Consider the following 25,828-nt stretch of genomic DNA (forward strand, 5'->3'; position numbering starts at 1 on the left):
CCTCCATGAAGGTCCTCTTAGTAGTTAGTGAGATTGGAATTATTTTCAAAGTAGATAGCTACGTATAAGATCTTTGGTGTGATGGTGTGAAAACCATTTGGGATATTGTGTGATTGGTCGTCTTTGGTCTAATATTTAATCGAGTTTTTAATATGTTTTTTCTTTGTGTGTTTGGCCGTCTCTTGTGTAATATTCAATGGAGTTCTTATATGATTGCCTTTCTTGGAGCACATACACATATGAAAAGACTAACTTTTACTTTACCTACATGAAGGTTCTTGAGTAGTTGAATTATTTTCACAGTACATGGCTACATACAAGATCTTTGATGTGCTGTGTGAAAAGCATTTTGCTCTTTTCTTTTTGCTCTTTTTCTCACAACACTCTTAAATCACCTGCTCAGGCATCCCATATGTTTGAGCACACTGCTCGCGACCAAGGGTAGTCGGCTAGGGTCCACGGTGGTGGAAGAAAACACACACACACACACACACACACGCACGTGTTTTGACCATTAGGCTAGGATGCCAGGCCTTTATTTTGCCAATATTTAATCAAGTTGTTAATGTGTTTTCATTGGTGTGATTGAGCCGTCTCTTGTGTAACATTTTAATTGAGTTTTTATATGTTTGCATTTCTTGGATTGGGTAGAGAGACCTTAACACACATGGAACTGCTCTGGCATCTATGGCTTCTAGATAGCTCCTCTTTGAAAATGATACTACCATGGAGTGGGTCTTTCCCTATTCGCATCTAAGACCTATTCTATTAATTAATTTGTTGTTTCGTATTCATCTACAAATTAACCGAAGCTCCTAAGCTATCAATTCACGTTTGTGAATTAACCTAGGTCTCCCTCCCTACCTCTCCGTTTGCCCGCCTCCCTCCCTACCTCTGCGTTTCACTGCTCCCTCCCTCGCCTCTCAGCCTCTCCTTCCCTCCACTCCCTCCCCTTCTAGCCTCTCCCTCCCTCCCTCCACCTTGCTGCCCCCCTCCTCCCTCTCTCCTCCCACTCCTCTCCTTTCCCCTTGCCTTCCGCTCAACCCATCCTCTCTCCCTCTCCCTCCCCTCTTCTCCGGTTCCTCCCCTGTGTCCTCCCCTTTCCTCCCTTTCACCGTATCACATTTGGAGGCATAGAGAGGTTGCTTACCACAGCCTGCCCTAGGCTGGAGAACCTTCTGGAGGAGAGCAGAAGCTTTTCCAAGAAGCTCCCCACGCTGGAATCTTCTCCATAGGCATTCGTGCGACTTCTGCTAATCTGCATGTCAATTTCCGCTCAAGCCTAAGTTAATTTTTGTGTGCCTCACCCCACCCAGGCGAGATGAATTAATTAATAGGTGCACTCTTAGAGGTTCAAATAATATTGTGGGATTGTGAAAAGCATTAATAAGGAATAGATTTTTCTAGTGTGGGTGTCTCTAGTGCAAATATTTAATCTGTGTGGGTGCCTTTCTTGGAGGGCGTAGAGAGAGCTCTTATGAGACACGCAAATGCTCAAGTTGTTTATCCTGTTCATTCTATTATTATTTTTGCTTTGAAAACTTCTTGTTTGTCAAAGCTGTGTATTTGCTCTGTTGCTTATCCTCTTCATTTTTGTCAAAAGCTCCGTATCTTGTACCTACTCAGTTGCCCATCCTCTTCTTTTTGCTTTGACAAGCTCTGTCAAAGCTCAAGCTTTGTATCTTCTTGTATCTTGACTCATGTTGCCCATCCTGTTTTGTTTGCTTTGACAACAAGCTCTTTCAAAGATCAAGCTTTGTATCTTGTACCTGCCCATGTTGGTCATCCTCTTCTTTTTTTCCTTTGACAACCTCTGTATCTTCTCCTCTGTCAAAGCTCAAGCTTTGTATCTTGACTCATGTTGCTCATCCTGTTTTGTTTGCTTTGACAGCAAGCTCTGTCAAAGCTCAAGCTTTGTATCTTGACTCATGTTGCTCATCCTGTTTTGTTTGCTTTGACATCAAGCTCTTTCAAAGATCAAGCTTTGTATCTTGTATCTGCCCATGTTGCTCATCCTCTTCTTTTTCCTTTGACAACCTCTGTATCTTCTCCTTTTGCTCATCCTCTTCTTTTTCCTTTGACAAGCTCTTTCCAAGCTCTGTTCCTCCTCTTCTTTTTGCTTTGACAACCCCTTTCCAAGCTCTGCACCACAGCTCTTTCAACCCTCGGCTTCTTCATCCACCATGGCTTCCCGTCATCAGCCCCCCCTTGACGACGATACCACCCTCGAATGCATCTTCTCTTACATCGATGACCCTTCCGACCGTAGCTCCATCTCTCGTGTCTGCCGTCAATGGTACTCCATCGATCGACGCACCCGCAAATCCGTCACCATCGCTTGCTGCTACGCCATCCAGCCTTCCAGCCTCACCCGTCGATTCAAGGCCCTCGAAGCTGTCAAGCTGAAAGGCAAGCCCAGAGCGGCGATGTTTAGCTTGATCCCCGACGATTGGGGGGGCTATGCGAAGCCTTGGATCTCCGAAATTGCGGCCAATTGCCCGTGCCTGAAGTCGATCCATCTAAGGCGAATGATCGTCACTGACGAAGACCTCTGTAAGCTTGCCAAAGAGCGAGGTCATATGCTACATGAGCTGAGGCTTGACAAGTGTTCTGGCTTCTCTACTACTGGTCTTGAAGCTATCACTCGATCATGCAGGTCCGTATGCGCATCCTTGCTCTTAATTACTTTCCTCTGTTTGGAAGACAGTCTCATTCGGGTAATTCACGAGAGAGAGAGAGAGAGAGAGAGAGAGAGAGAGAGAGAGATCTCCCCCTGGATTGTGGTTCCTTTTCTGGGCCGAAAGTTACCCCTTTTGCAATTGAGCTAGATTCTTAGCTTTCATTACAATTGTCTGTACTTGCGAAGAGACGTCCAAAACTTTGAGTGCGGTTAGGACTTGAGTTGAACTGAAGAGCTAGTATTGTGTGCGATTACTGTTAATATGCTGGAATGAACTCGGGCTTCTTTACCTACCTTTTACTGCTGTGTAAAACCATATATTCGGACAATGGTCCACAGCCATGTTTGACGCTATGACACGTGATTGTAGTGCATGATGGGTTTATAGCTTGTGGTTGGTTGAAAGCACGCTGTTTATTGTGGTACAGGATAAGTTTGGGCATGCCTGTACTTAATTAGATATAGAGTATTATTTTAGATTGAATCTGCAATTGGCTTCCGCTCCCTCTTTCTGCATTCGTGAATTTGCATAGTAGCAGACATTAGAATAGGCCCGTCATCAGAAGGTCCGTTGTGAGAGCCCGACACATTGATGCAGCTATGTCAAATAAAGCGAGGGGTAAGGCTTCCTCCCCCTGCCTTTCTTCCAATCAGGCTTTTTCAGGTTTGTCAATTCTTAACTCAATTCTGTGTATGGAACAGCTCGAAGCACTTTCACAGAGTCATTGATGGTATAGTTTTTGGTGATGTGCAATTTTTTCCCTCTCTAACAAAAGCATTTAGGTGCAAAGATCAAAAGTATTTCAAAAAGACTTCGCAGAAGAGTGGTCAACGCAAGCTAAGGAGATCCATATAGATCATGTCTCCACTTTTTCAAGGCATGAATAATAGCATACAGTTTTTGTCATGCGTTGGCCACTTATACAGTGCTTTTTAATCTCAAAAGCTACCGGTCTACCTTAGAGCAATGCTGCACCAACAGCATAGTCACTAGCATCTGTTTCGACCACAAATGGTTTACGAGGATCCGCTACAGCACAGGAGCTAATGTAACCTCATGTTTCAGTTGTTTGAAACACGCATCAAGTTCCTATCACAAAAAACGAGCGAGTACTTTTTCTACTTCCCTTTTCCACCCCTTTAAATAAGTTTAATAAGCGTAATGCTAGCTTAGCATACAGATCAAGGTTTGGAAGAAATTCGCAAATCCAAGAAGGGATTTGTCCTTGGAGATCCAGAGGGGATCTCCTAATGGTCTGCTGCAACTATTGTCTGATGAGCTGCTAGAGATCCGCATGGGTCAACAAATTGCCAGTGCGGGAATCCAGACACAGTTGATTGATCCTTGTGAGCTGTTATATGCCCGTTGTCATTGGAGAACTGAAGCTCATCGATCTGGTGACTGTGCACCAGTTTGTACTTGAGAGGGGGTTATCTAGCTCTGTGATACAAGTGCCCATGCAGGGAAGCAGACTTGCACTGGTGGCAGTATCAGTTGGATTATTGTTCCAGTACCTTCTGTTGGAGTCATGTACTAGTACCGGCAGTTGGATTGTTGTACCAGAGGAGTCTACCTAGCACCGGTGGCCTAGGAGCAACAGTTCTAGGTTTCAAGTGATCGTGCTGAGGTGGTTCACGCCAAGAGGGGGCTTCTTCGACAGTACCTATGGCGGTCTTTAATGGTGGAGTATCACACGATGGATTCCTCCAGTTGTTCCCGCGGCACACCCAGCTCCTTGATGTCTCTGTTCCATCCAGGAGCTGAGAGGGGGTGTTAGAGGTCAACATCTTCTGATGTCACCTAGAGAGAGAGGGCCTTGCTTATGGGTGTGCCTGCCGAGTGAGTGAGGCTAGTGTAGATGAGTGAGGACCTGTGTTGTGGTGTGCCCGCCCCCCGTGAGGGTAGTCTAGGGTAGGTTGGCCACCATGTGTCTGCGGATACTTGGAGTGTAGCAGCCTCCTGTAGGGCTGCAGGCAGTGGCTGCGTGGTTGGGGTTGTGGTGAGGTTTTTGAGCTGTCCAGTGGAGCTCTCGAGCAGCCTGTTTGTACAGAGTTTTCCCCCCAGTTGTAGCGGGCCTTTTTCCAGAAATCACTTGCAGCTCTCTTGTGCCTTTCTCTCCTTCTCAGTGTGGTGTGTGTGATGCCTCTCTCTGTCCTCTCTCTCTCTCTCTCTCTCTCATCTGTTCATTTCCGCTGCACTTCTCACAAATGCTTGACGGCCTGGACATTTGAAGGTGTAAACTTCAGATGATCACATAGCTTTGGTATGCACCCCGAGTGTTTACCTAGGGCACGAAGGGCATGGTAAGCCTGGCACACAAAATGCATGGAGCTTCCCAGTTCAAAGCAGAGGGAGGTTTCCCACTTTAATTCGATGAGTAGGGACTGGAGTGGTGTACCAGGAGATCAATCAGGCCATTCCAATCCCCATCCACAACCCTTTGGACCTTAGGAGGTATGGGAGACAATGGCTAGTATCACAGCCTGGCATATTTAGGTTGCTGATGTAGCTTAGTGATGGGGGGCCACGTGTAGCTACCTAGTTAATGGTTGGGTGGGACATTGTTTACACTCTGCTTGATTTGGATTCTGGAAGCAGGGGCAGGAAGGTTTCAGCAGAACCTCTGAGTTGCATATCTTTTGTGATGTGTACACATTGATGGAATATTGCGTGATTTTCGTGGTTTTTTTTTGGTATTTTTGTTTTGGGGGCTGCCAGAAAACACCCTATCACAGTGAGTATATACACAAAATGATAGAAGTAGTTACTGGGCAACGTCCCTCCTAAAACCGAAACTGAGAGTGGGAAATAAACAGCAATCGCTTCACGTCAATGACGGAATTACAGTCTCCAAAGCTCTCCCTCACTCCCTCTCACTTAACATACACTAGGGCCCAGGACAAATTGTCGGGCTGGACCCCCCCGAAGGTCTTTATTACTTTCAGAAATTCTGTTACAAAAGTTCAGCAGGAAGCTGTTTCGTAAGTCTCTCATAAAACGTGAAAAAAATTCTTTCTCTTACAAGAGCTTCAAGCCCCATTCAAATTGGCAACATGCCACTTGTCTAAAATCTAGACTAAATCTTATTACAAGCCACTTAGGGCCATTCTGGAGTCTTCAAGGCTCTCGGTCACACGAACCGCTTCCTAGGTGCTTGTCAGGCTCCCATTTCGCTTAGGAAAAAATAATCCTTCCTAGTACCTGCAACAATTAATTAAAGCGCACCACCATGGTACCCATTAATTGTTAGCGCTTTGCATGCAAATAACACACTGTGGACTATTCCTAGTCACGGTGGGCGTCCCCACTGAACACATGTGCACATCTAAACAAATATATATATAAATAAATAAATAAATATATATTTTCTCTGGTTGACCGAGGTCAACACTCTTGATTATAATTAAAGAGCTTCGACCAAAGGTCAAGGCGCTTTAATTATAGCCAAGTCTCTCCAACCGAGGTTGGCACATCTTGGTTAACCGAGGTTAACCCCTCTTGGCGCGTGCCAAGTAATGTTGACCGAAGTCAACATTCTCTGACCGTAGTCAGGTTTACTTGACTGGAGTCAAGTATCTTTGACCGTAATTAACACATATAAAACTCTTTAATTAAGATCAAATAAATGGTCAACTGTACTTTGACTTAGGATATTTACATTGTGGTGACATCCCCTCGGCTTCTATTCAGTTGACCTCAACTGAAAAGCTTCCTTGTAAACATCCAAAAGCTGTGGATGATCGGATAACATGTCTTCGTCCATCCACTTGGCATCTAATGCCGTATAATTCTTGAATTTTACAAGATACCTGTAAAATTCCTTACCCTGAGGGCCTTTACGTACAGTATGGTACACAATTTGCTCTGGCTGAAGGACTTCCTCCAGCTCATCCACTTCTGGTGGATCCTCTGATACTGGTTCTGTAGGCTCTGGTCCTTGAAATTTCTTTAAAAGACTCACATGGAATGCATTGTGAATCCTCCAATGCTCTGGCAATGCTAATCTGTATGCAACCTCATTTATTCTTTCTGTAACCCTGAAAGGGCCATAGTATCTTGGAGATAACTTTGCATACACTTTCTGTTTGCCTTTAAACTTGCGGAGCCTAGCTTTTTCAAACTTTAAAAGTACCCAGTCCCCTTCCTTGAGATCCAACTGTCTCCTATGTTTATCTGCAGCTCTTTTATGTTTCTCTTGAGACCTTTCAATTGCTGTCCGGACTTGGCTGTAAGCTGTCTGGAGGTCTCTCACAAACTGATCAGCTGCAAATATTTCATCTTTAGTCCTTAATATAGGTGGCAAAATCACCTTCCCATATATGACTTCAAAAGGGGCTTTCCCTGTAGAGCTATGTACTGTATTATTGTAAGCAAACTCTACTAACGGTAGGTACTTTTCCCAGTCTGAACTTTGGTCACCCACGTAGCATTTCAGCATATCCAAAATGGTAGAATTTGCTACTTCACTTTGACCATCTGTCTGGGATGGAAAGAAGAAGAAAAATTCAGATTCGTCCCCATGTTATCAAATAAAGCTCTCCAGAATAGACTGGTCATTCTGGGATCTCGATCACTAACAATGGACTTAGGCATACCATGATGTTTAAAGATCTGTGCCATAAACAACTTAGCCATATGATCTGCCTTTATGGTTTTGCGAACCGGAAGGAAATGAGCTTGCTTGCTGAATCTGTCTATGATAGTCCGAATTCCGTCATTCCCTGACTTTGATCTTGGCAAATCAAAAATAAAGTCCATTGTAATATTTTCCCATGGTGCCTGAGGCACGGGAAGAGGCATAAGTAGGCCAGGTGCCTTGTGTCTATCATATTTCATTTTCTGACACGTAAGGCATTCAGTAACAAACTGATGTATATCTTTGCGCATTCCTGGCCAAAAAAAATACCTCTCTAGTGCTAGAGTTGTTGCTGTAATTCCTCTATGTCCAGCGTAGGGAGGTGCATGGCATTCCCCCAAAATCTTTTTCCTCATCTCCTGGGTGATGCATAGGCAATCATCTTTCATTAAATACCCATCTTTCAGGGAATAGTGACTGGTGGATTGCCCTTCTTGCATCTAAAATCAGAATCATGAGCATATTGTTCCCTCATGCCTTCCAGGTCCTGATGATAAGCAATAGTTACATTATTGACCTGGGGTCTTCGGGACAAGGCATCTGCCACTCTGTTCCGAATTCCTGGAGTATGGACAATCTGAAAATGGTACATTGACAGCATGTTTGCCCATTTCATATGCTTCTCTGAAAGCTTGGTCTGAGTTAAAAAGTATTTCAGACTTTGGTGATCTGTTTTGACAGTAAAATCTGCACCCAAAAGATAGTGTTTCCATGTATGGATAGCATGAATTACAGCCAATAACTCTTTCTCATAGATTCCTAAATATCTTTCCGCATCCCGAAGTCGTCTGCTTTCATAGGCTACTACATGACCATTCTGATGCAATGCAGCCCCAACACATTCTCCACAAGCATCACAATCCACATCAAAAGACTGATACAGATCCGGAACTACCAGAATAGGCTCTGTAGTCAACTTTTCCTTGAGTGTATTGAATGCTTTCTTCTGTGATAATCCCCATGTGAAAGCTGCATTTTTCTTAGTGAGGTCATGTAATGGAGCTGTGATATCAGCAAAATGTCTGATAAATCTTCTGTAGTAAGAACACAAGCCTAAAAAGCTTCGAACTTCATGCACAGTTTTCAGCTCTGGCCATTCTTGAATGGCACGGATCTTCGCTGGATCCATTTGTATCCCATTCTTGGATATTATATGCCCCAGATAATGGATTTCTTCCAAGAAGAACTCACTTTTCTTGCTGTTTGCATAGAGCTGATGATTTCTCAGCTCTTGAAACACTATAGCAAGATGTTCTCTGTGGTCTTCCTCTGTCTTAGAAAAAACTAAGATATCGTCAAAGAAAGTACCCGTAAAATGCCTGTACTCCCGGAAGATGCGATCCATCATTCTATTGAATGTGGCTGGAGCATTTGTTAACCCAAAAGGCATCACTAAGTATTCATACAGCCCGAATGTTGTGCGGAATGCTGTCTTATGCACATCCTGAGGTTGTATCCTCACTTGGTGGTAGCCACTCTTTAAGTCTATCCTGCTGAAAACTGAAGCTCCATTTAACTGATCCAAGACATCATCAATACGCGGAATAGGGAATCTATTCTTGATGGTCATTTTGTTCAGTGCGCGATAATCAACACACATACGGAATGAACCATCTTTCTTCTGTACTAACAGTACAGGGGAACAAAAAGGAGACGAGCTGGGCTGAATCAAGCCTTTGGACAGCAAGTCCTGTACCTGAGCCATAATCTCCTCTCTCTGAGTCGCACTGACTCTATAAGGGGGTCTGTTTGGTGGCTCACTACCAGGCATTAACTCTATCTGATGATCTTCTGGTCTCTCTGGGGGTAACTCCCCTGGCAAAACATCAGAAAAGCAATCTTTAAAGTTTACCAAAAACTGAAACTTATCTTTGTCTGCATCATTCATTTCAGCATGCATATCAGTCTCTTTTTCTTTTACAAAAACCATGTACGCAGAAATTGCAGACTTTATTGCTTTACCGCATGAAACATTAGATACAATGGGGATAGTGTCCCCTTTATTCCTGGCAATTACACGCTGATTTTTTCCCCTATGTACAAATTCCAGCACTCTTTCAGGAAGAGTCAACTTCACTGCCTTGCGGTGAAACCAAGGCATCCCCAAAACTACATCATAATGTTTCAGTGGAGAAATGAAGAAGTCTTCCTGATCCACATAACTCTGAACATGTAGACGGAGCTTCCCTATCAAGGGAGTAACTGGCACAGGATTCCCACAAAACATTTGATCGGCATCCAAAGCCCTGCCTAACTCTTCCGTCTTTATTCCCAGCCTCAGGGCTAGATCCTCTGATATGAAATTATCAGTAGCCCCTGGATCAAATAAAATTAGCGCTTGCTGGTCTCTAACTTTGCCCCATGATAGCAGCAATTCTCGTTCTTCTGGGTTCAAAGCATGACCCAGTATATCAGGAATACCCCCCGCCATTGGCTTTTGCGGTCCTCGTGGCTTCTCTGCCTCTTTTCCCTTCGATGATGAAGGCTTTTCTGGGCACTGGGCAGCCACATGCCCCTCTTTACCGCACTTGAAGCATTTCCCATCTCTACGGAATTCCGCTATCTGTTCAGGGGTAAATATAGATTTGCCCTTATAGGTCTTTGAGAACTGAGTACCCCTCGGCTTCTGAGGCTGAAACCCTTTCTTTTCAGCCTTGGGGAACTCTTTCTTTTCTGATTTTATAAAATCAGATTTCTTTTTATCAGCACGTCCTGCATGCAAGGATGGCACTGTAGATGGATCTTGTAGCGGCACAAGACTCGCTACTGAGGCTGAATGCATAAGATCTTGAATATTCTTTGCCCCCAAAGCATTCACTACTGCTTGAATTCTTGGAGTGAGACCTGCTCTGTACTTTCTCATCTGGGTACCTTTGGAGATCTTTTTGAACGGTGCAACCTGCAAATAAGCATCCCAGAACTTTTGGTTGTACCCATCCACTGTATCTCCTGCATCCATGTGCAAGCTGTCCCAATCTTGAAGAACATGGTCTCTAAACTGTTTAGGCATGAACTGCTGGTAGAAGGCTTTCTTGAAGCCCTTCCACTTTCTTGGGGCTGATCCATCTGTGGTCAGTGCACTCCACCATGCACTAGCCGTTGCTGTTAAGTGTAGGCTGACCATTCTTAACTTGGAGGATTCTGAAAATTTCTCAGTACCGAATGCAGCATCAAACTGTCTGATAAACTGCAATGCTTTGTCTGTATGACCATACTGTCCATTGTAGGTCATAAACTTGACAGATTTTCCTCCCTCTTTAAATTCCCTGGTCGCTTTGGAAGACTTTCTCTTCCCAGACTTCTCGTGTTTCCTTCTTTTCCTAGATGGTTTATCTGATAAGGAAGGAGAAGACACAGAAGTCGAACTCGAGGTAGACGGTGATGGACTAGGAGATCGGTGATGACGCCTCGATCTCTTTTTACTATGGGACCGTCTCCTATGAGATCTATGAGATCTCTCTCTCTCAGACTGTACACGAGAGTGTGCCTCTGGCATTGGCACGTCATATACTGGATTAGGCATAGCCTCTGCTGGAAACAAATGCTGAGCCCTGGGATCCCTTTTAAGATTTTCCAGCTCTTGTATACGAGTGCGTACCATTTGTTCAAATTCTTGTTGAGTTTGTGGCACATTCCTCTGTCTTGGATGCACATCCCTATCTTGAGAATCCCACTGGATAGGTGATTGATCCATATTCTGAGATCTGCAGATTTCTCACACAGTGCGGGTAACTGATGCACACTACCTTTGCTTTTCCAACAGAAAAGGTACCTCAACAAGAGGTGTTTTGCATTCACAATCTATGCCAGTACTGGCTGTCAGTTCAATGCATGTACCCACACAGTTGCCAAAGCATCATCAACTATGTTGCCCTTTTCTGGCTGCTGCAGATGGCTTCAAAAGGCATCTGTTTTTCCCTCTTTTTACTGCTCAAAGGCATGCATACTCCTTTTTCTGCAAATCTCTGTTTTCTCTGCTTTTCTCTGGTTTTCTGCTACTTTTCTGACAGTAAAAGTCTGACAGGCAGGAGAAAATTGATAGCCAAAACTGTCTCTGCAACTGTCTCTTTTTTTTTTTTTTTTTTTGAAAACAGTAACCAGATGAGTAACTACTGGTTACTCTAACCGACTGTCTGGTTCTGGTCTGGTTAGTCTGCAACTAGACTAACTGGACTGGTTACACCAACCAAACTGGTCTGGTTAGGCCAGATTAACTGGACCAAAGTTGAACTAACTGGATACTGGTTCAACTAACCAGAGTTAACTGACTGCGGTTGACTTAACCAGGGTTTCACTAACCACGGGTCAACCAACCAGGGTTTAACTTTACCAGGATTAACTTAACCACTGGTCTGCCAGGCTGGCTGCCACGTGTCAGTGCCATGTCAGCATCTGAGCTGTCTGCCACCTGTACTGCCACGTCAGGAATCCACACGTGTCTGCCACGTCACCTGCCACGTGTCAGATTACACACGTGTGCCACATCAGCACCTTGCAAGACCTCTGCCACGTGTCCTATGCCACGTCAACAGGAGCCTAAGATTGAACCTTGGCTGAGAAACTATGCACAGGCGAATCGTTTAGAGCATCGCGCCTCAAAGTCCATCGCGCGTCGAGGGCTTTTGCGTCTGCTAACATGGAGACATCTCGTCGCGTGAAGGGAAAAGCCTGACTTATATCTGTCGCGCCTTGGTTGGCCTCTTCAAAAGCTCCATGGGCATCTGTTGGCAGGTCCTGCGTGGCTTTCAAGCCCCAAATTTTTACCTCATACAATTAACGTATCTCAGGCGGCGATTCCTTCAAACATACCAATGCCCCAAAATCTCAAACGTATGAGACGAGCGACGTGTTAGCTATGGGCGATTTCTGATTTCTCTGCAATTCACGGCACCCTGCGTGGGCTTTCCACTAGATACCTTAAGCCTCTTTATGCATCACTTCACGCATAGTTATTCGCTTCTCGTTAGCTCTGCGTCAGAACCATCATTTCTTCTGTGGTCGACTGGAAGGTCCCTTGCTCTACAATTTGCGCCTGCAGCGCCTGCACGTCACGCTTACCCCGACACTATACAAGGGGGCGATGAGTCTATGCTTTCTTTCACTCCTTGTCTCTTGGCTCGTCACAGTTTAAGAAAACTGTGAAGCCCTGCTCTGATACCAATAAAACCGAAACTGAGAGTGGGAAATAAACAGCAATCGCTTCACGTCAATGACGGAATTACAGTCTCCAAAGCTCTCCCTCACTCCCTCTCACTTAACATACACTAGGGCCCAGGACAAATTGTCGGGCTGGACCCCCCCGAAGGTCTTTATTACTTTCAGAAATTCTGTTACAAAAGTTCAGCAGGAAGCTGTTTCGTAAGTCTCTCATAAAACGTGAAAAAAATTCTCTCTTACAAGAGCTTCAAGCCCCATTCAAATTGGCAACATGCCACTTGTCTAAAATCTAGACTAAATCTTATTACAAGCCACTTAGGGCCATTCTGGAGTCTTCAAGGCTCTCGGTCACACGAACCGCTTCCTAGGTGCTTGTCAGGCTCCCATTTCGCTTAGGAAAAAATAATCCTTCCTAGTACCTGCAACAATTAATTAAAGCGCACCACCATGGTACCCATTAATTGTTAGCGCTTTGCATGCAAATAACACACTGTGGACTATTCCTAGTCACGGTGGGCGTCCCCACTGAACACATGTGCACATCTAAACAAATATATATATATATAAATAAATAAATATATATTTTCTCTGGTTGACCGAGGTCAACACTCTTGATTATAATTAAAGAGCTTCGACCAAAGGTCAAGGCGCTTTAATTATAGCCAAGTCTCTCCAACCGAGGTTGGCACATCTTGGTTAACCGAGGTTAACCCCTCTTGGCGCGTGCCAAGTAATGTTGACCGAAGTCAACATTCTTTGACCGTAGTCAGGTTTACTTGACTGGAGTCAAGTATCTTTGACCGTAGTCAATCCTTTGACCATTAAAATAACTCTTTGACCGTAATTAACACATATAAAACTCTTTAATTAAGATCAAATAAATGGTCAACTGTACTTTGACTTAGGATATTTACATTGTGGTGACACCTCCTGTGATCTCTGTGCAAGCTAGCTAGGAATTACCTTCTTGTACCTTGATTTTATCGCTATGTTCTACAAAATCACAATAATTGTTTTCAAGAACCATGCTAAAATGTATTTTAACGTTATTGTGTGTGAAAGGAATTTTATTGTTCCCTCTCCTTTTGACAAGAATTGTTTGGGAAGACTGGACCAACATTAATGGGTTTATTTGCACTAGCATATTCTACATTATTATCTCTCATATATGCCTTGATTTGCATCGTCAGATCCTTGAGAGTCCTTCTTCTGGATGAGAGCACTATTGAAGATCATGGAGGAAAGTGGTTACATGAACTTGCTCTCCACAATTCATCATTGGAAACGCTTCACTTTTCTGAAACAGAGTTGCGAGATGTCAGCATTGTTGATCTGGAAACAATAGCACAGAAGTGCAAATCGTTAACATCTTTGAAATTAAATGAGTTTGAGTTAGAGAGTTTGGCAGAGCTTTTGAGCAAAACGACAGTTCTGCAGGAATTTGGAGGAGTTGCAGTAGGTTCTATCAATGGTCAGAACGGGCAGCATAGCTTGGCATTTAGTTTGCCTATGGGTTTGACATCACTGGTTGGTCTGTATTACATGGGGATTGATCAGGGAGACATCGCTGTGAACTCAATTATTCAACCAATTGCACCAGGTTTGAAGAAGATTGACCTGCAGTTCTCATTTCTTAGTGTGGATGGCCACTGCCAGCTCCTTGGCCGTTGCTCAAACCTTGAAACTTTGGAGGTATAACCTTTGCATCATCTTCATCTTAATGTTTTTTCCAATTGTCCAAGGCAGAAGTCACTTTTGAGATTCACGTTACTGGCTGTTGATGGTGTTTTGATCTTAATGCAGTTTTTCTCTGCTGAGATATCATTCTAAATAGTTCCTTCAATTGACAGAAAAACCTTATTGTGTTGTGTGTGTGTCTTAAGTCTAGGCATTATACTTGTTTAGAGTCCCTTTTGCAAAATTTGAGATTTTTGCCCTCTTTCATTCAAAGGATTCTGCAGACTGCCATGTCATCATCTTTTTTATCTCCTCTCTGAGATATGGCCTCGGAATACTTACTACTTATTTATGAAGAGCAGCGGACTGTTTCCTTGTGAAAAGTGGTATTTTTTTATGTTCATGGTTTGAAATTAGCCAATCCAAGAGGTTGGGGAATGAGAAGATGGGATCTCCACAATTGTAAAGATATTGTGCTTGTGACAGGTGTTAAATGCCATTGGTGATGAGGGTCTGGAAGTTGTAGCAAATAATTGTAAGAATCTACGTAGGCTTCGTGTGGAGCGTGGAGATAAAGATGTACAGCAGGGTTTTGTTACACAAAGGGGCTTGATATCTGTTGCTTTAGGTTGTCATCATCTTGAATATATTGCAGTTTATGTCTCAGATATAAATAATGCTGCATTCATGACGATTGCCCAAAACTGCCCAAAACTGAAGGATTTCAGATTAGTATTACTAGATGAAGGTAATGAGGCTTCGGAGTACCCTCTTGACGAGGGGGTGAGGGCTTTGATACAAGGATGTCCTGAGATTCATCGTTTTGCACTGTACTTAAGGCCTGGGTTCTTAACTGACAATGGTATGGCAGAAATTGGAAAATATGGACAGAAACTGAGGTGGGTACTTTTTGGGCTATTGGGCGAGACTGATGTGGGGTTCAGCCTCTTTGCAGAGAATTGCCCTAACCTTGAGAGGCTTGAAATGCGAGATTGTGTTTTTAGTGAGGCAGCAATTGCAACATCACTTTTGAAGATGGGCTCTCTGAAGCATGTTTGGGTGGAAGGTTATAAGTCAACAGGCACTTATAAGGATTTATCACCCCTGAGTCATGCATCTTGGAATGTAGAATTCGCTAAAGCAATAGAGAAGCCTGAAATGGAGGATCCCCAGGGAGTTTGTGAAAAGCCACCACCTCAATTTCTAGCATACCGTTCTTTTGCGGGAAGGCGAACAGATAGTCCAGAAACAGTCATGTGTCTTGGAGGACGTCCCATTGAACATGAACTTGTCTGATAGGTGATGGCATGAAAATGTGCTGGATGCAGGATGCGTCTGTCCAGAACAAGGGAGGATATTTAGCCAAACCTCTACAAGGTTGGAGCTTTTGTATGATTGTAGTGCAGGGTCAATGTGCAGATTTGTAAGGGCTTGGAGAATCATCAACTAGCTGTTGAGGTTAATCGGAATTGGTTCAGAGTGGATGGCAACATCCTTTTTAATCTCTCCAATATGGAGTGGATTTCAACATCTCTTTATATGTATCACACAAGCTAGTTATTCTTAATCACCATTTGCTCTTAACAGAAAACATGGCAGGCATCAATCTATATGATATTTGGGCCTGCATTATAGCAGGTTTGCTTCGTAAATTGTCAGCCATATTTTCTTTGGCAGTAGAATGTTTCAGCAATAAAACTGTGATGACTTGTATCTCCTTATACGGTGAGCACGCCTGACGCAATTCCACACGTGCGCACACACACACATGGAGGGAGTTCTATCATTTGTTCATCAACATTACAGTACTGCAAGGCAGCCGATTTGTCTATTCCCTTTCAGATGTAGGTAGACCTTACATAGTATATACCTACTTCATTGCAAATCTCTCCTAGTGTGTTCTATCTCTCACAGAGATCCAGATCTTGGATAGTGATTTCAGGGTGTGATTCCAGCTTCGACCCTTAGATTTGTCAAAGTTCTTGAAGGTTCTTCGTCGACTCTTAAAGTGCACAGCAAGTGCCCCAAAAGTTCTATTCCAAGGCAGTCCATTGCCTTGCAAATCAGCATACCTTGCTGCGTGACATCAGTATTTGCAATGATCCCCCCTGTGTTGATTGCAATTTTCGTGCCTTGATTGCAATTTTCATTTTCTTTTGCTGCCTTTTCCCTCACGTTAAACTCCGGCAAGGGTAAAGGCGTTTGAATCGTTTTTAAAAGTTTTGCAGCAAATCTGGGGAAAGTTGACAGATCTCCAGCAAGTATTCTTTACAATATCAGCAAATCTTGGAGATCATTCTGTTAGAAATGACCCAACAGAGGGTACGCACAGCGGAAGACTTACAGTAATGCCCAGGAGCTCACACAGTGTGCGTGTGTGTGGAACAAACTTCTTTACTTTATGTGCATCACATAGATGTGCAGACTCATCAACAGACAATGAACCAGCCAGATATAGAAGACACCAAAACTTATATATTTCTGTCCAAAACTATGGACACAATATAAAAGAGATAGATCTAGAGTCCCACCAATGGTGTGGTTCTCTGATCTAACCACAAGGTCCTCCTCCTATCTGCCGGCTATCTCTAGACTCGAGCTCGCGTGCTCCACCTCGAGCGTAAGTAGACTTTCCGTCCAAATCACAACACCTTGCTGCCTTGAGAGACAGCCAAGGCTTGGCTTGGGCTTCGAGAATGTTCTTTTTAGTAAGTTTTAGAAGACCTTGCTTTTGTCTTAAAATGCACTTCTAAAGTGCTATTGCAGCTTCTTGCAAATGTAGACTTTTTGGCTGTCACCAATGAGACTATCTTGCCTTTGCTCCAGGTTTGTTCCAGCTCTAGGGCTCTTGCCCGAGCTTCGTACATGTCCCTGAAACCAGCGGCATCTGTAATCCGTACAGATTTGCCATGCTTTTGCACTATTCTGGCCCTCTGATCTGCCCATAACAGCTCTAGTTGTGCTGCCCACATGATAGCCAAGATGCTGTCCCTGTGGCAGCCCATCTTATCACTCAATCCCTTCTGGCTCTTGTCCACATGACATCCAATCAGATGCCCATGTGGTAGACACTCAAGCCCTAGGTTCACCCCCAAACCCCGCTTCCAAATTCACGCCGAGGCCTTCAGCCTATCCTGCCCCTATTGACACGAGTTGGGATCAAGTGGGAACTCACCGTAACCGAGATCATTGAAAAGTCTAAGTAAAAGAGAGATAATTCCCAGGGCAATCCCAACAAGAAGAAGGGAGTCGTGATACCGAAGAATAGCCGCGGCAACTCTGAGGAAAAGAGGTAGACCCGGTGGTTCGCTAACCGAAGAGGCGCTTCCTCCTCCCGTTCCTCCCCCACCCCATGCTCTCCTCATATGGGGGCTTACAGATGGGGAGGTGACCCTTCCAACACATTCCTGCTGTCTAGCAATATCCAACTGGCATTTGGTCTAACATTGAATGCATTGACACCCCTTTGGCTAAGGTCATGGTATCTAAATTCTACATCAAGCTGTATGTCTTCTTGTCACTGTGCATGGTTATTGCAGATCTCAAGCTCAGACTGTTATCACTCAGCTTATTTTAACCTTAGCTTATCTTGATTTGAGACAGTTTTTCGCACGGCAGTGCTCTGTTTTAGTTTAGCGAGCTATCAATGTCAGGCCCATCCATTAAAAACTTTTATGCCGAGAGGCTCTTATTCCCAACTTGTCTCCTCAAAATCAGCAAGAAATCTTCCAGCTCCAATAGGTTGTACCTCTGCTTTCACACAGGAGGCATAAGATGAGCAAAGAGAAGAACTCATATGTTTCGAATTATCAGACTTTAGGACTGTGGCAAGAAAGGTGGCTAGAGTTATGGTTGTTTTTTTGTGTGCATGTTGCTTGACGACCTTTCCTAAGCTTCACTATTGGTGGGATAGGTAAGTTTGCACAATCTGCTTTAGATCTGAAAATCAACTCGAAAAGGTGGGCACACAGACGCACATGCAAAGTTTTTTACCTGAAGGGGATGGAATGTACTTTGGGCTCTAAATAGTGTTTTGAATCCTTTCCGTCTTGGATTGCCTTAGCACATTATTCTCCTTTAGTGCTAGCCTTCTTCATGGCTGAGTCTGCCCTTCACCTCCGGAGTGCCGATAGAAGCACATTATTCTCCTTTAGTGCTCAGCCTTCTTCATTGCTGAGTCTTGGATTGCCTTAGCACATCTCCTTTAGTGCTAGCCTTCTTCATGGCTGAGTTTGCCGTTCACCTCCGGAGTGCCGACAGAAGCTCAATACGAAGACTTTGTATAAATGGATGCTCATGTGTGGATTTGTATATGTGAGAGCATATGTTTATACTATGGTCTAGACCCACTGTTGGGCGTTGATGACGTTAGTGGGGATGTCATAGTAGCTAGTCCTTGCTATATGTGATGGAGTTTATGGTTTTCAACCTCATGAGTGACTATCATGAGATTGAAATTGCACTATGTTGTGTTTTTAGACGATGAGTTTGGGCATATTCTTGGATTCATCTAGATATATCTAACATTCTTTCCATTTCCTTCATTTAGCTTAAGAGAGAAAAAGGGAGCCCATGCTAGTTTGTCTATTTACCAAAAGACATAAGTTGAATCTCTTGTGTCTTTGAGGATCTCTTCATTGATTATAAAATTGTAAAAATGAATATGGACATGCACCTCTAAGTATATTTGGGCATCTCAATGGTGTTAGGTTTGTTTCAAAAATAAATATGAACATTTGTTATCATCAACTACATATTGTAGAGATAAACATGCCTAAGATTGCTTCTCACTTGGAAATAGCTAAGTATGAGTTTCTAATATGCTCACCTTAGATGCCCCTTTCAATGGAGGATGTTGTTCCCTCTTGCTCCCCTTTGCACTTCTTTCTTCACTTTGTCTGGTATCCTTCTCCCCTCCATGCAAGCATGTAAACAAGTCCTTGTGCAAATAGATCACTCCTCGCTTCAATCTAACCCTCTCTTCATTGAGGTACATTTATTTGCTAGCCCTCTTGAACCTTCTCTTTGCTTGGCGTCACACCCCCTAGCATGCATCACACTTCTTGCCTCTCGACATGTATGCATATGGTACTCTATTATAATCCTACATTCAAAAAATTTCTTACTATGTTTTTGCTAGAAAATGGTTGGTCCCATGATGATTGCTTGTTGGTGTGGAAAGGTTGGGGGCCCTTTTTTTGTGTAAGTGGCTAGCAAATAAGCATGTATTTTCATGATTTGAGTGCAATCCTTTGACATTCATCTGTGGACACATCTTCGAGGAATGTAGCTATGGAGAGGTATTGCATGATCAATTTGTGCTTGTCTAATAGACACAATGAACAATCCTACATTTGGGAGACCATCATTTGTCCCTTCTTTGGATGTGGTGCCAGACAAGTAATCGCCACCATAGTGAGATGAACAAGGTTTGTGGATAATCATGAAATTGAGTTCCTATGGTACTAGTAGTGTCCATATTATCAACCTTTGCTTCATGATTGGCTTGTTGAGCCTTTAGAGCAATGCTTGGTGGTCCACCTAAAATATAAATGGGTTGCCCTTCGAGATAGTGTCAACTCTTTTGAACACTATATACATAATTCCCAAGGCCTCTCTTTTGGTCGTAGAATTTTTCATCTCTATTGTTGCATACACTTGGCTCACATAGATGTAAAAATCCATTTTCTTGTCAGAATGAGCTAGAATGGAGAAATGCATGTGCATCAAACGTAGAACTTTAATTATATATTATCCTGTTGCAAATGGCAGGTTGAAAGAACAAATGGAATCTTCTGTAGGGAAGCTAGTTGTACGTTAATATAGTCATTGGGATTTAAATGTTATAGAGGCAACTTTGGGCTTGCAACATCACATAGAAGACTACCATAGGACACACATGCTTTGAGCTATGTATGGCACAAAAGCGATGCTACCATTGGAGATTGAGATACTAGCCTTGAGGCTAGCATACAAGCAATAGATGGAGGTGGCAAGGAAGCCAAATGATGTACGTGGAAGGGGTGGATGAGACTAGGAACGAGCTCTCATGCATATGGAAGCCAAACAAAAACCATGAGACCATATTGGATGCTTAGATATTGAAGGATGGGAATGGAACTTTAATGAAGGAGATTTGGTCTTATGCTTTGATGGACGGCTTGATCTCACTAGTTGGGTAAGAAATTCGTATTGAAATGGATTGAGCCCTTAAGATTGTAGAAGAATGAAGTAGGTTCAAGAGATTTAAGATTTGCATGGAAGGAAGGTCTTCAACACAACACCTTAAGCCTTTTCACGTATAGCATTGAAATGCTCCACATCTAATACCTAGGACGGCATGTGAATATTTAAGAAAGACCAATGCAATTGTGATTAGTTTCAATGTGTGTAACATAGAATAAGAGGGCTATGGAACCATGGTTGATGTGTCAAGCTTACTCATGTGACAGCTTGTACATGTGGATCACCCCATTTGTGCACTGATGAATGTGGTGGTTGGTCTTGCATTGTCCATGCATATAGTATAATATAAGGGGAAAGTAGGATGAGGCCACAAGCACCTTTGTTCAGCCCTCCACCTATCCTCCTAGATGCTTTGTGTGCATATAAAAGTAGGGGAGGGGTCCAAGGAGGTGAGTTATAGGTCTTGACCTAGGCAATTGGATCTTGATTTATGTGGAAAATGAGTTGCACCCCATTCAAAGGTATTAACTATACTTTCTCTCATGGAAGATACCCTTACCCACATTGTGCATGTGAGATGCCAATTAATGAGGGGAGAATTGGTTGTAAAATGAGGGTTCTTGCTTGACCTTCACCCACACCCACAACCACACATAGGCACCCTTTGTTATGCCTCCTTATACATTCTTGCCTCAATGCAATAAACCTTCATCATTTCTTCCTTATGGAGTCTCTTCTCCCTTTCACTCCATTCTCTAATCCTCCCCCACTCCCTTCCCCATGGAGTCACTCTCACCCCGTGTACATTCCCATTATTGAATATCATCCCCCTTCCCTTACCATGATGGATATTAGTTCCCATTTTCTTAGTGAGGCAATGGTTTATTAGTCCCAATCAACATCGTGGATGCATCCACAGGCACATGAAATACCTTGCTATAGTTTGGCTTTCTGAGTATTGGTGCCATGTTTTTCAAGATCAGGAATGATTTGGCTTGATCAACATTCCATTCAAACTTTGTATCGTACCTTGTAAGCTGATGCAGGGGTTTGTCTATGCCACTAAATTTTTGGATGGAATGCCTATAAAGGTTAGGAATCCCATTTATGACCAAACTTGCTACATGTTGCCTAGTTTCCTAATCTTTTGTATGACATCAATCTTTGACTTATGGTTAGGATGCCTCCACTTGAAAAGGTTGACGGAATTCAAGTCTCTTGACATTTCTATAGTGCCTTTTATGGGCATTCCAAGTGTGTTCATCACTTCGTGTTGCAAATTGAGAAATCATCCAAGAACATTGCTAAGAACTCATTGATGCATTCCTAGAAGCTTTACACCATGAAGCATTGGAATGTCATCGCATGCATTCTTTAGCCTGAGTGGAATCACCTTGCTTGAGTATGCCCCATTTGATGATGAAGGTGGTCTTTTCTCAATCCTCTTTGGTCAATGTAATGCGGTTGTGATGTGGGTAATTTTTGGAGGGCACAATAGCATCACGCCAATCTCACCGATGTTCATAATGGTGCTGAGGCAGCTATGGTAGAAAACCTAAACGAGTAGGGGCAGCTGAAAAGTAGAGGTAGAATGAGGCAAAACTGAGGCAGTTGAGGAGAGGACTGCATAGGCAGCTTAGGGTTAGGTTAGGGCAAGGAGATGATGACATGGTCGAATGGATATGGCAGGATTAATCACCTGCTCTGATACCATGTTAGAAACATGGTATGAATATGCGAGAGAGATAGGCTAGGGAGTGAAGAAATGGTAGACAAATGTAGAATCCATGAAGGCTTTCATTCATTCATCATCACTAAATGAGACGAGTGAGGTACAAGCCTTATAGCCTACACACTCACACACTTGCACCAAGTGCATATGGGATAAGTCCATAGTGACACGTGGCACTCACACATGACTCACATAATGACTAGTACTTGATCTCCTAGTACTACACACCAACGCATCACATCAACACACTCTTTGGCTATGATATCTCAAACACCTCCCTTCAAAGCAAAGAGTGTAAGACCCAACACGCAAGGAGTAGACTGATCCCCCCTCCACTGCAATACTGCAAAGAGCAAGTCCAGCTATCCAACACCTCCCGTGTTTAGAGGAAATATCTTGGAGATTGGAGGAGATTGAAGTAGCAGATGGTGACACTCAAGCTTTGCATCCCCTAGATTTGGTATACGATTCCTATTTTCTCTCTTAAAATAATTGATGCATCATTGAGAGCAAGACCCCTGATAGTAAGTTTTTGTCTTTGTGCATTATTCCTATTTTTTCCTCTTATATTATCCTTTCCATACTCAAAATGGCTTGGATAACAATCTTTTATGAGAGGACGGATGAACATCCACAAGACTATTTACTTCTCTTCAAGAGGCATTCATTGTGTGTTCTTGATTTTTTGATAAGTGGTTGGTGGTTTTGCAAACATTCCTAGGAGGGCATTGCATTTGGTATGGGAAATAGCCAACCTTATGAAGCAAAGTTGGCTTTGAAAGTTGCAGCACTAAAGGAGCAATTTACAAAGAGAGATGACCTTGTCAATGTACATTAGGAGGTGGATAAATTTAGGCAAGAAGAAAGTGAGACAACATGCCGATACATGCTTTGAGTGATTCCTTGATAGCCTAATAGACACATAACTTGGAGATGAGAGTTTTTGTACTAAAATGACATAGTATGTGTTAAACCACATGGCATTGAGTGATGACTTATGATTCAAGATCAAATGGAAGAGTCCAACAACTTTGGAACAAGCACAATCCATTACTCTGAAGCATGACAAGGTGCAAGTTGATCTAGTGGCATGATGTTAACCCCATCTCCTAGCTTCTACCTCACATTCATGGGCTTCATAACCTATAGTGCCCATGCATCCTCATCAACAATTTCCTATGCAGCCTCATCAGCAGCTTTTTTCCCAACCTCCTCTCTTGCTGACACCTGTTAAAACATGTCCTCCACCACCAAAAGAAGCCTCTGCCAAGGATATAGCCAAGCTCTTTAAGAGGTTTGGGTAGAGATTGTGGGGATCAAGAAACAAGTGTCTTGGCCCCCATCGGATTAAGCTAATATGGTTTGTCATGGGTGCTACAAGAAAGTTCACTAGTGAATCTCTCAGGAAAATCAAACTCGAAGCATTAATATGTGGAAATCGTGACTCAGAAAGAGAAGAACAGAAGTGGAAGGTAGTCCATCCTAAAAGAAGAGTGGACTTCATGTACCCGCCTACCACTCTAGAGGTAACAATGTCTCAGACTCTTGTAGAGAAGGAAAATCTCATTACGATCAAAGGAAAAGGCTAAATCCCTTTGACATCCCAATCGGCCTCGGGCAAACTGAATTCTCAATAGTAGTGGACTAATATTGCCACCCTTTGAATATCACTCTTCCACAAGGCATAGCTCTTGAGATTGATGAGAATGCCATGAGCTCCAACAAGGTGACTACAATGGAAAATCAAAGAAAAGGGGAAGGTACGTGAGATATCTTCATTTTTTAGGACATAGATTGGTATCCACCCATAGGTCCTCTGTTGATGGGGGGGCTCCTAGACCAATACCCTCGTATTATGAAAATATTAAATCTCTCTTGCACAAGAGAATCACCACATCAAGTAGCTAATGGTTGAAAGCTCTCCACCCTCATTGACATAGTCGAAGATCTCCCCATGACAATGAATAGTATTATTCCATCTCTAAATTTCTGTCATTGATATTGAAGACATAGGGAGGGGCTATCTTGTGATCATGGGCTTACGAGAAGTAATGCTATCAACTATACTGGAGGAATGGACATGTCTTTTGGTAGCTCAAAAAAGAAGGTGCTTGTGTAGCTTGGGGCTTTGAAGATTAAAAACGTGAAGGAACCACCTGCAACACTACAATTGTCTCCTTGACCTTAATAGCTACCCTTGAACAACTTGATTCCATGCTTTCTAAGGATATTTTGTTAACTAAAAAGGTTTGATTTCAAGGAATGTTCGACTAGCTCCCCAAATTGTTTGGCACTGGTTGTTACTTTTTAAGAAAATTGACTATAATCGAGCACAACAAGACCTTAAGGAAGATGCTAAGGTAAAAAAATTCTATCAAAGGCTTGAACTTGTATCTATATATGTTTTGTAGGTTGAAGTAAAGAAGCAAGAAAAAGCCAACGTTAGTATCCCTGCTACTCAAAGTAGGTGTCTCTTGTGGTGGTCACTCCAAAGAAGAAGAACAAGTGGTGGGTATGCATCAGCCACAAAAATCTCAATGCCTCCAATAAGGTATGCATTGTATACAAAGATAGGTTCATGTATCCAATTAGGTATGCCTAAATTGTATACAAAGATGAGATACCCGATGGTTGACAAGCATGCACTTTATTTGGTATTTTTCATAGAGACTTTTAAGCATTATGTAATGGGTTAGTTGTTTTCAATTATCACAACTGATGGCCATGCTAAACATGTTTTACGGTCCCCCAACCCAATGGGAGATTGGCTATGTGATTGACAATTCTATAGGAACATGCCTTTGGCCAAAAGGACCTTCATCGTAGATAGCATCATTTGGTGTTTTCCATACATCCTTTTAAGAAATGGAGTCTTGAACTTTGTTGGCCACTCCTTGTGACTGCAAGAAAGAAAACTGTATGATTGTTGCCAGTCTTCAAGGCATTTCCCACCCATGTGGAACCTCAAGGTCATTTTAGAACATTCCATCACCAAAAATCAGGGTTTCTAGGCTTTTGTAGCAGAAGCCGACCACCTATGCACATTGTATGTATAATTCCGAAGCTTTTGGAGGCTTTTTTGACATGTTCTGAGGCTGCTACCACAATTTTGAGCTCTTTTGAGAGTATTGCAGCATAATGGCCTACATTAGAGGTGCATTTCTGGTGTTTTCCTCATCTGCTCTAGCATTTCAAAATCCTAAATCACCTTGGAGCTGTTTCTAGTCTTTAGCTCATCCACGATTATCATATAGAGCTAAACATCATCTATCGCCTAAGAGAGGGATAGATCATTCTAGCCACCTCCAAGGTGTTTCTAGTGTCCAGCTCATCTACAACTATCATATAGAGCTAAACATTACCCATCACCTCAGAAAGATATAGATCATGCAATATAACTGATAAAGCTTACTGCTCATGTCCTAGTAGATGTGGCATAAATATTCTCGAGCTTGTCTAGGGTCTCCTTAGCTAGTCAAGTTGATGAAGCCGTTTGTTGGCCAACCCAACACCAATAAGCACCCGTGCTTTGTCATGCTACTCATCCCTAGCTAAAAGTGGTGCTAATGTGTCTTCACCACAAGGACCAGGCTCCATATTATCAAACTAAAATCAACAAGGTAAAATGGATAACCGGTAAATGAAGAGGCTGGTCTAGGGATCTGAAATGAATCAATAGCTTTAGAAATGCATGAATAAATGTGTCCAACAGCAGAGCTGATGTATGACCTCGGTGGTTTCAAAATGCAAACCCTAATG

At 42.9% G+C, this 25,828-nt stretch overlaps 1 protein-coding gene across 1 annotated transcript; it reads left to right on the forward strand.

The window, feature by feature from the left end:
* Positions 1 to 1,593: 1,593 nt before the first annotated feature.
* On the forward strand, positions 1,594 to 15,827 carry LOC147887870 (coronatine-insensitive protein homolog 1a-like). The gene is made up of 4 exons (XM_087393149.1): positions 1,594 to 1,656; positions 1,892 to 2,656; positions 13,665 to 14,166; positions 14,638 to 15,827. Exons 2-4 carry the CDS (start codon positions 2,184 to 2,186, stop codon positions 15,445 to 15,447), a joined length of 1,785 nt encoding a protein of 594 aa, XP_087249275.1. The 5' UTR covers positions 1,594 to 1,656; positions 1,892 to 2,183; the 3' UTR covers positions 15,448 to 15,827.
* Positions 15,828 to 25,828: the final 10,001 nt, after the last annotated feature.

The sequence above is a fragment of the Dipteris shenzhenensis genome, chromosome 22 (assembly GCF_047967505.1).
Source record: "Dipteris shenzhenensis isolate YYH24624 ecotype China chromosome 22, Dip_SZ_1.0, whole genome shotgun sequence".
Lineage (NCBI taxonomy): Eukaryota > Viridiplantae > Streptophyta > Polypodiopsida > Gleicheniales > Dipteridaceae > Dipteris > Dipteris shenzhenensis.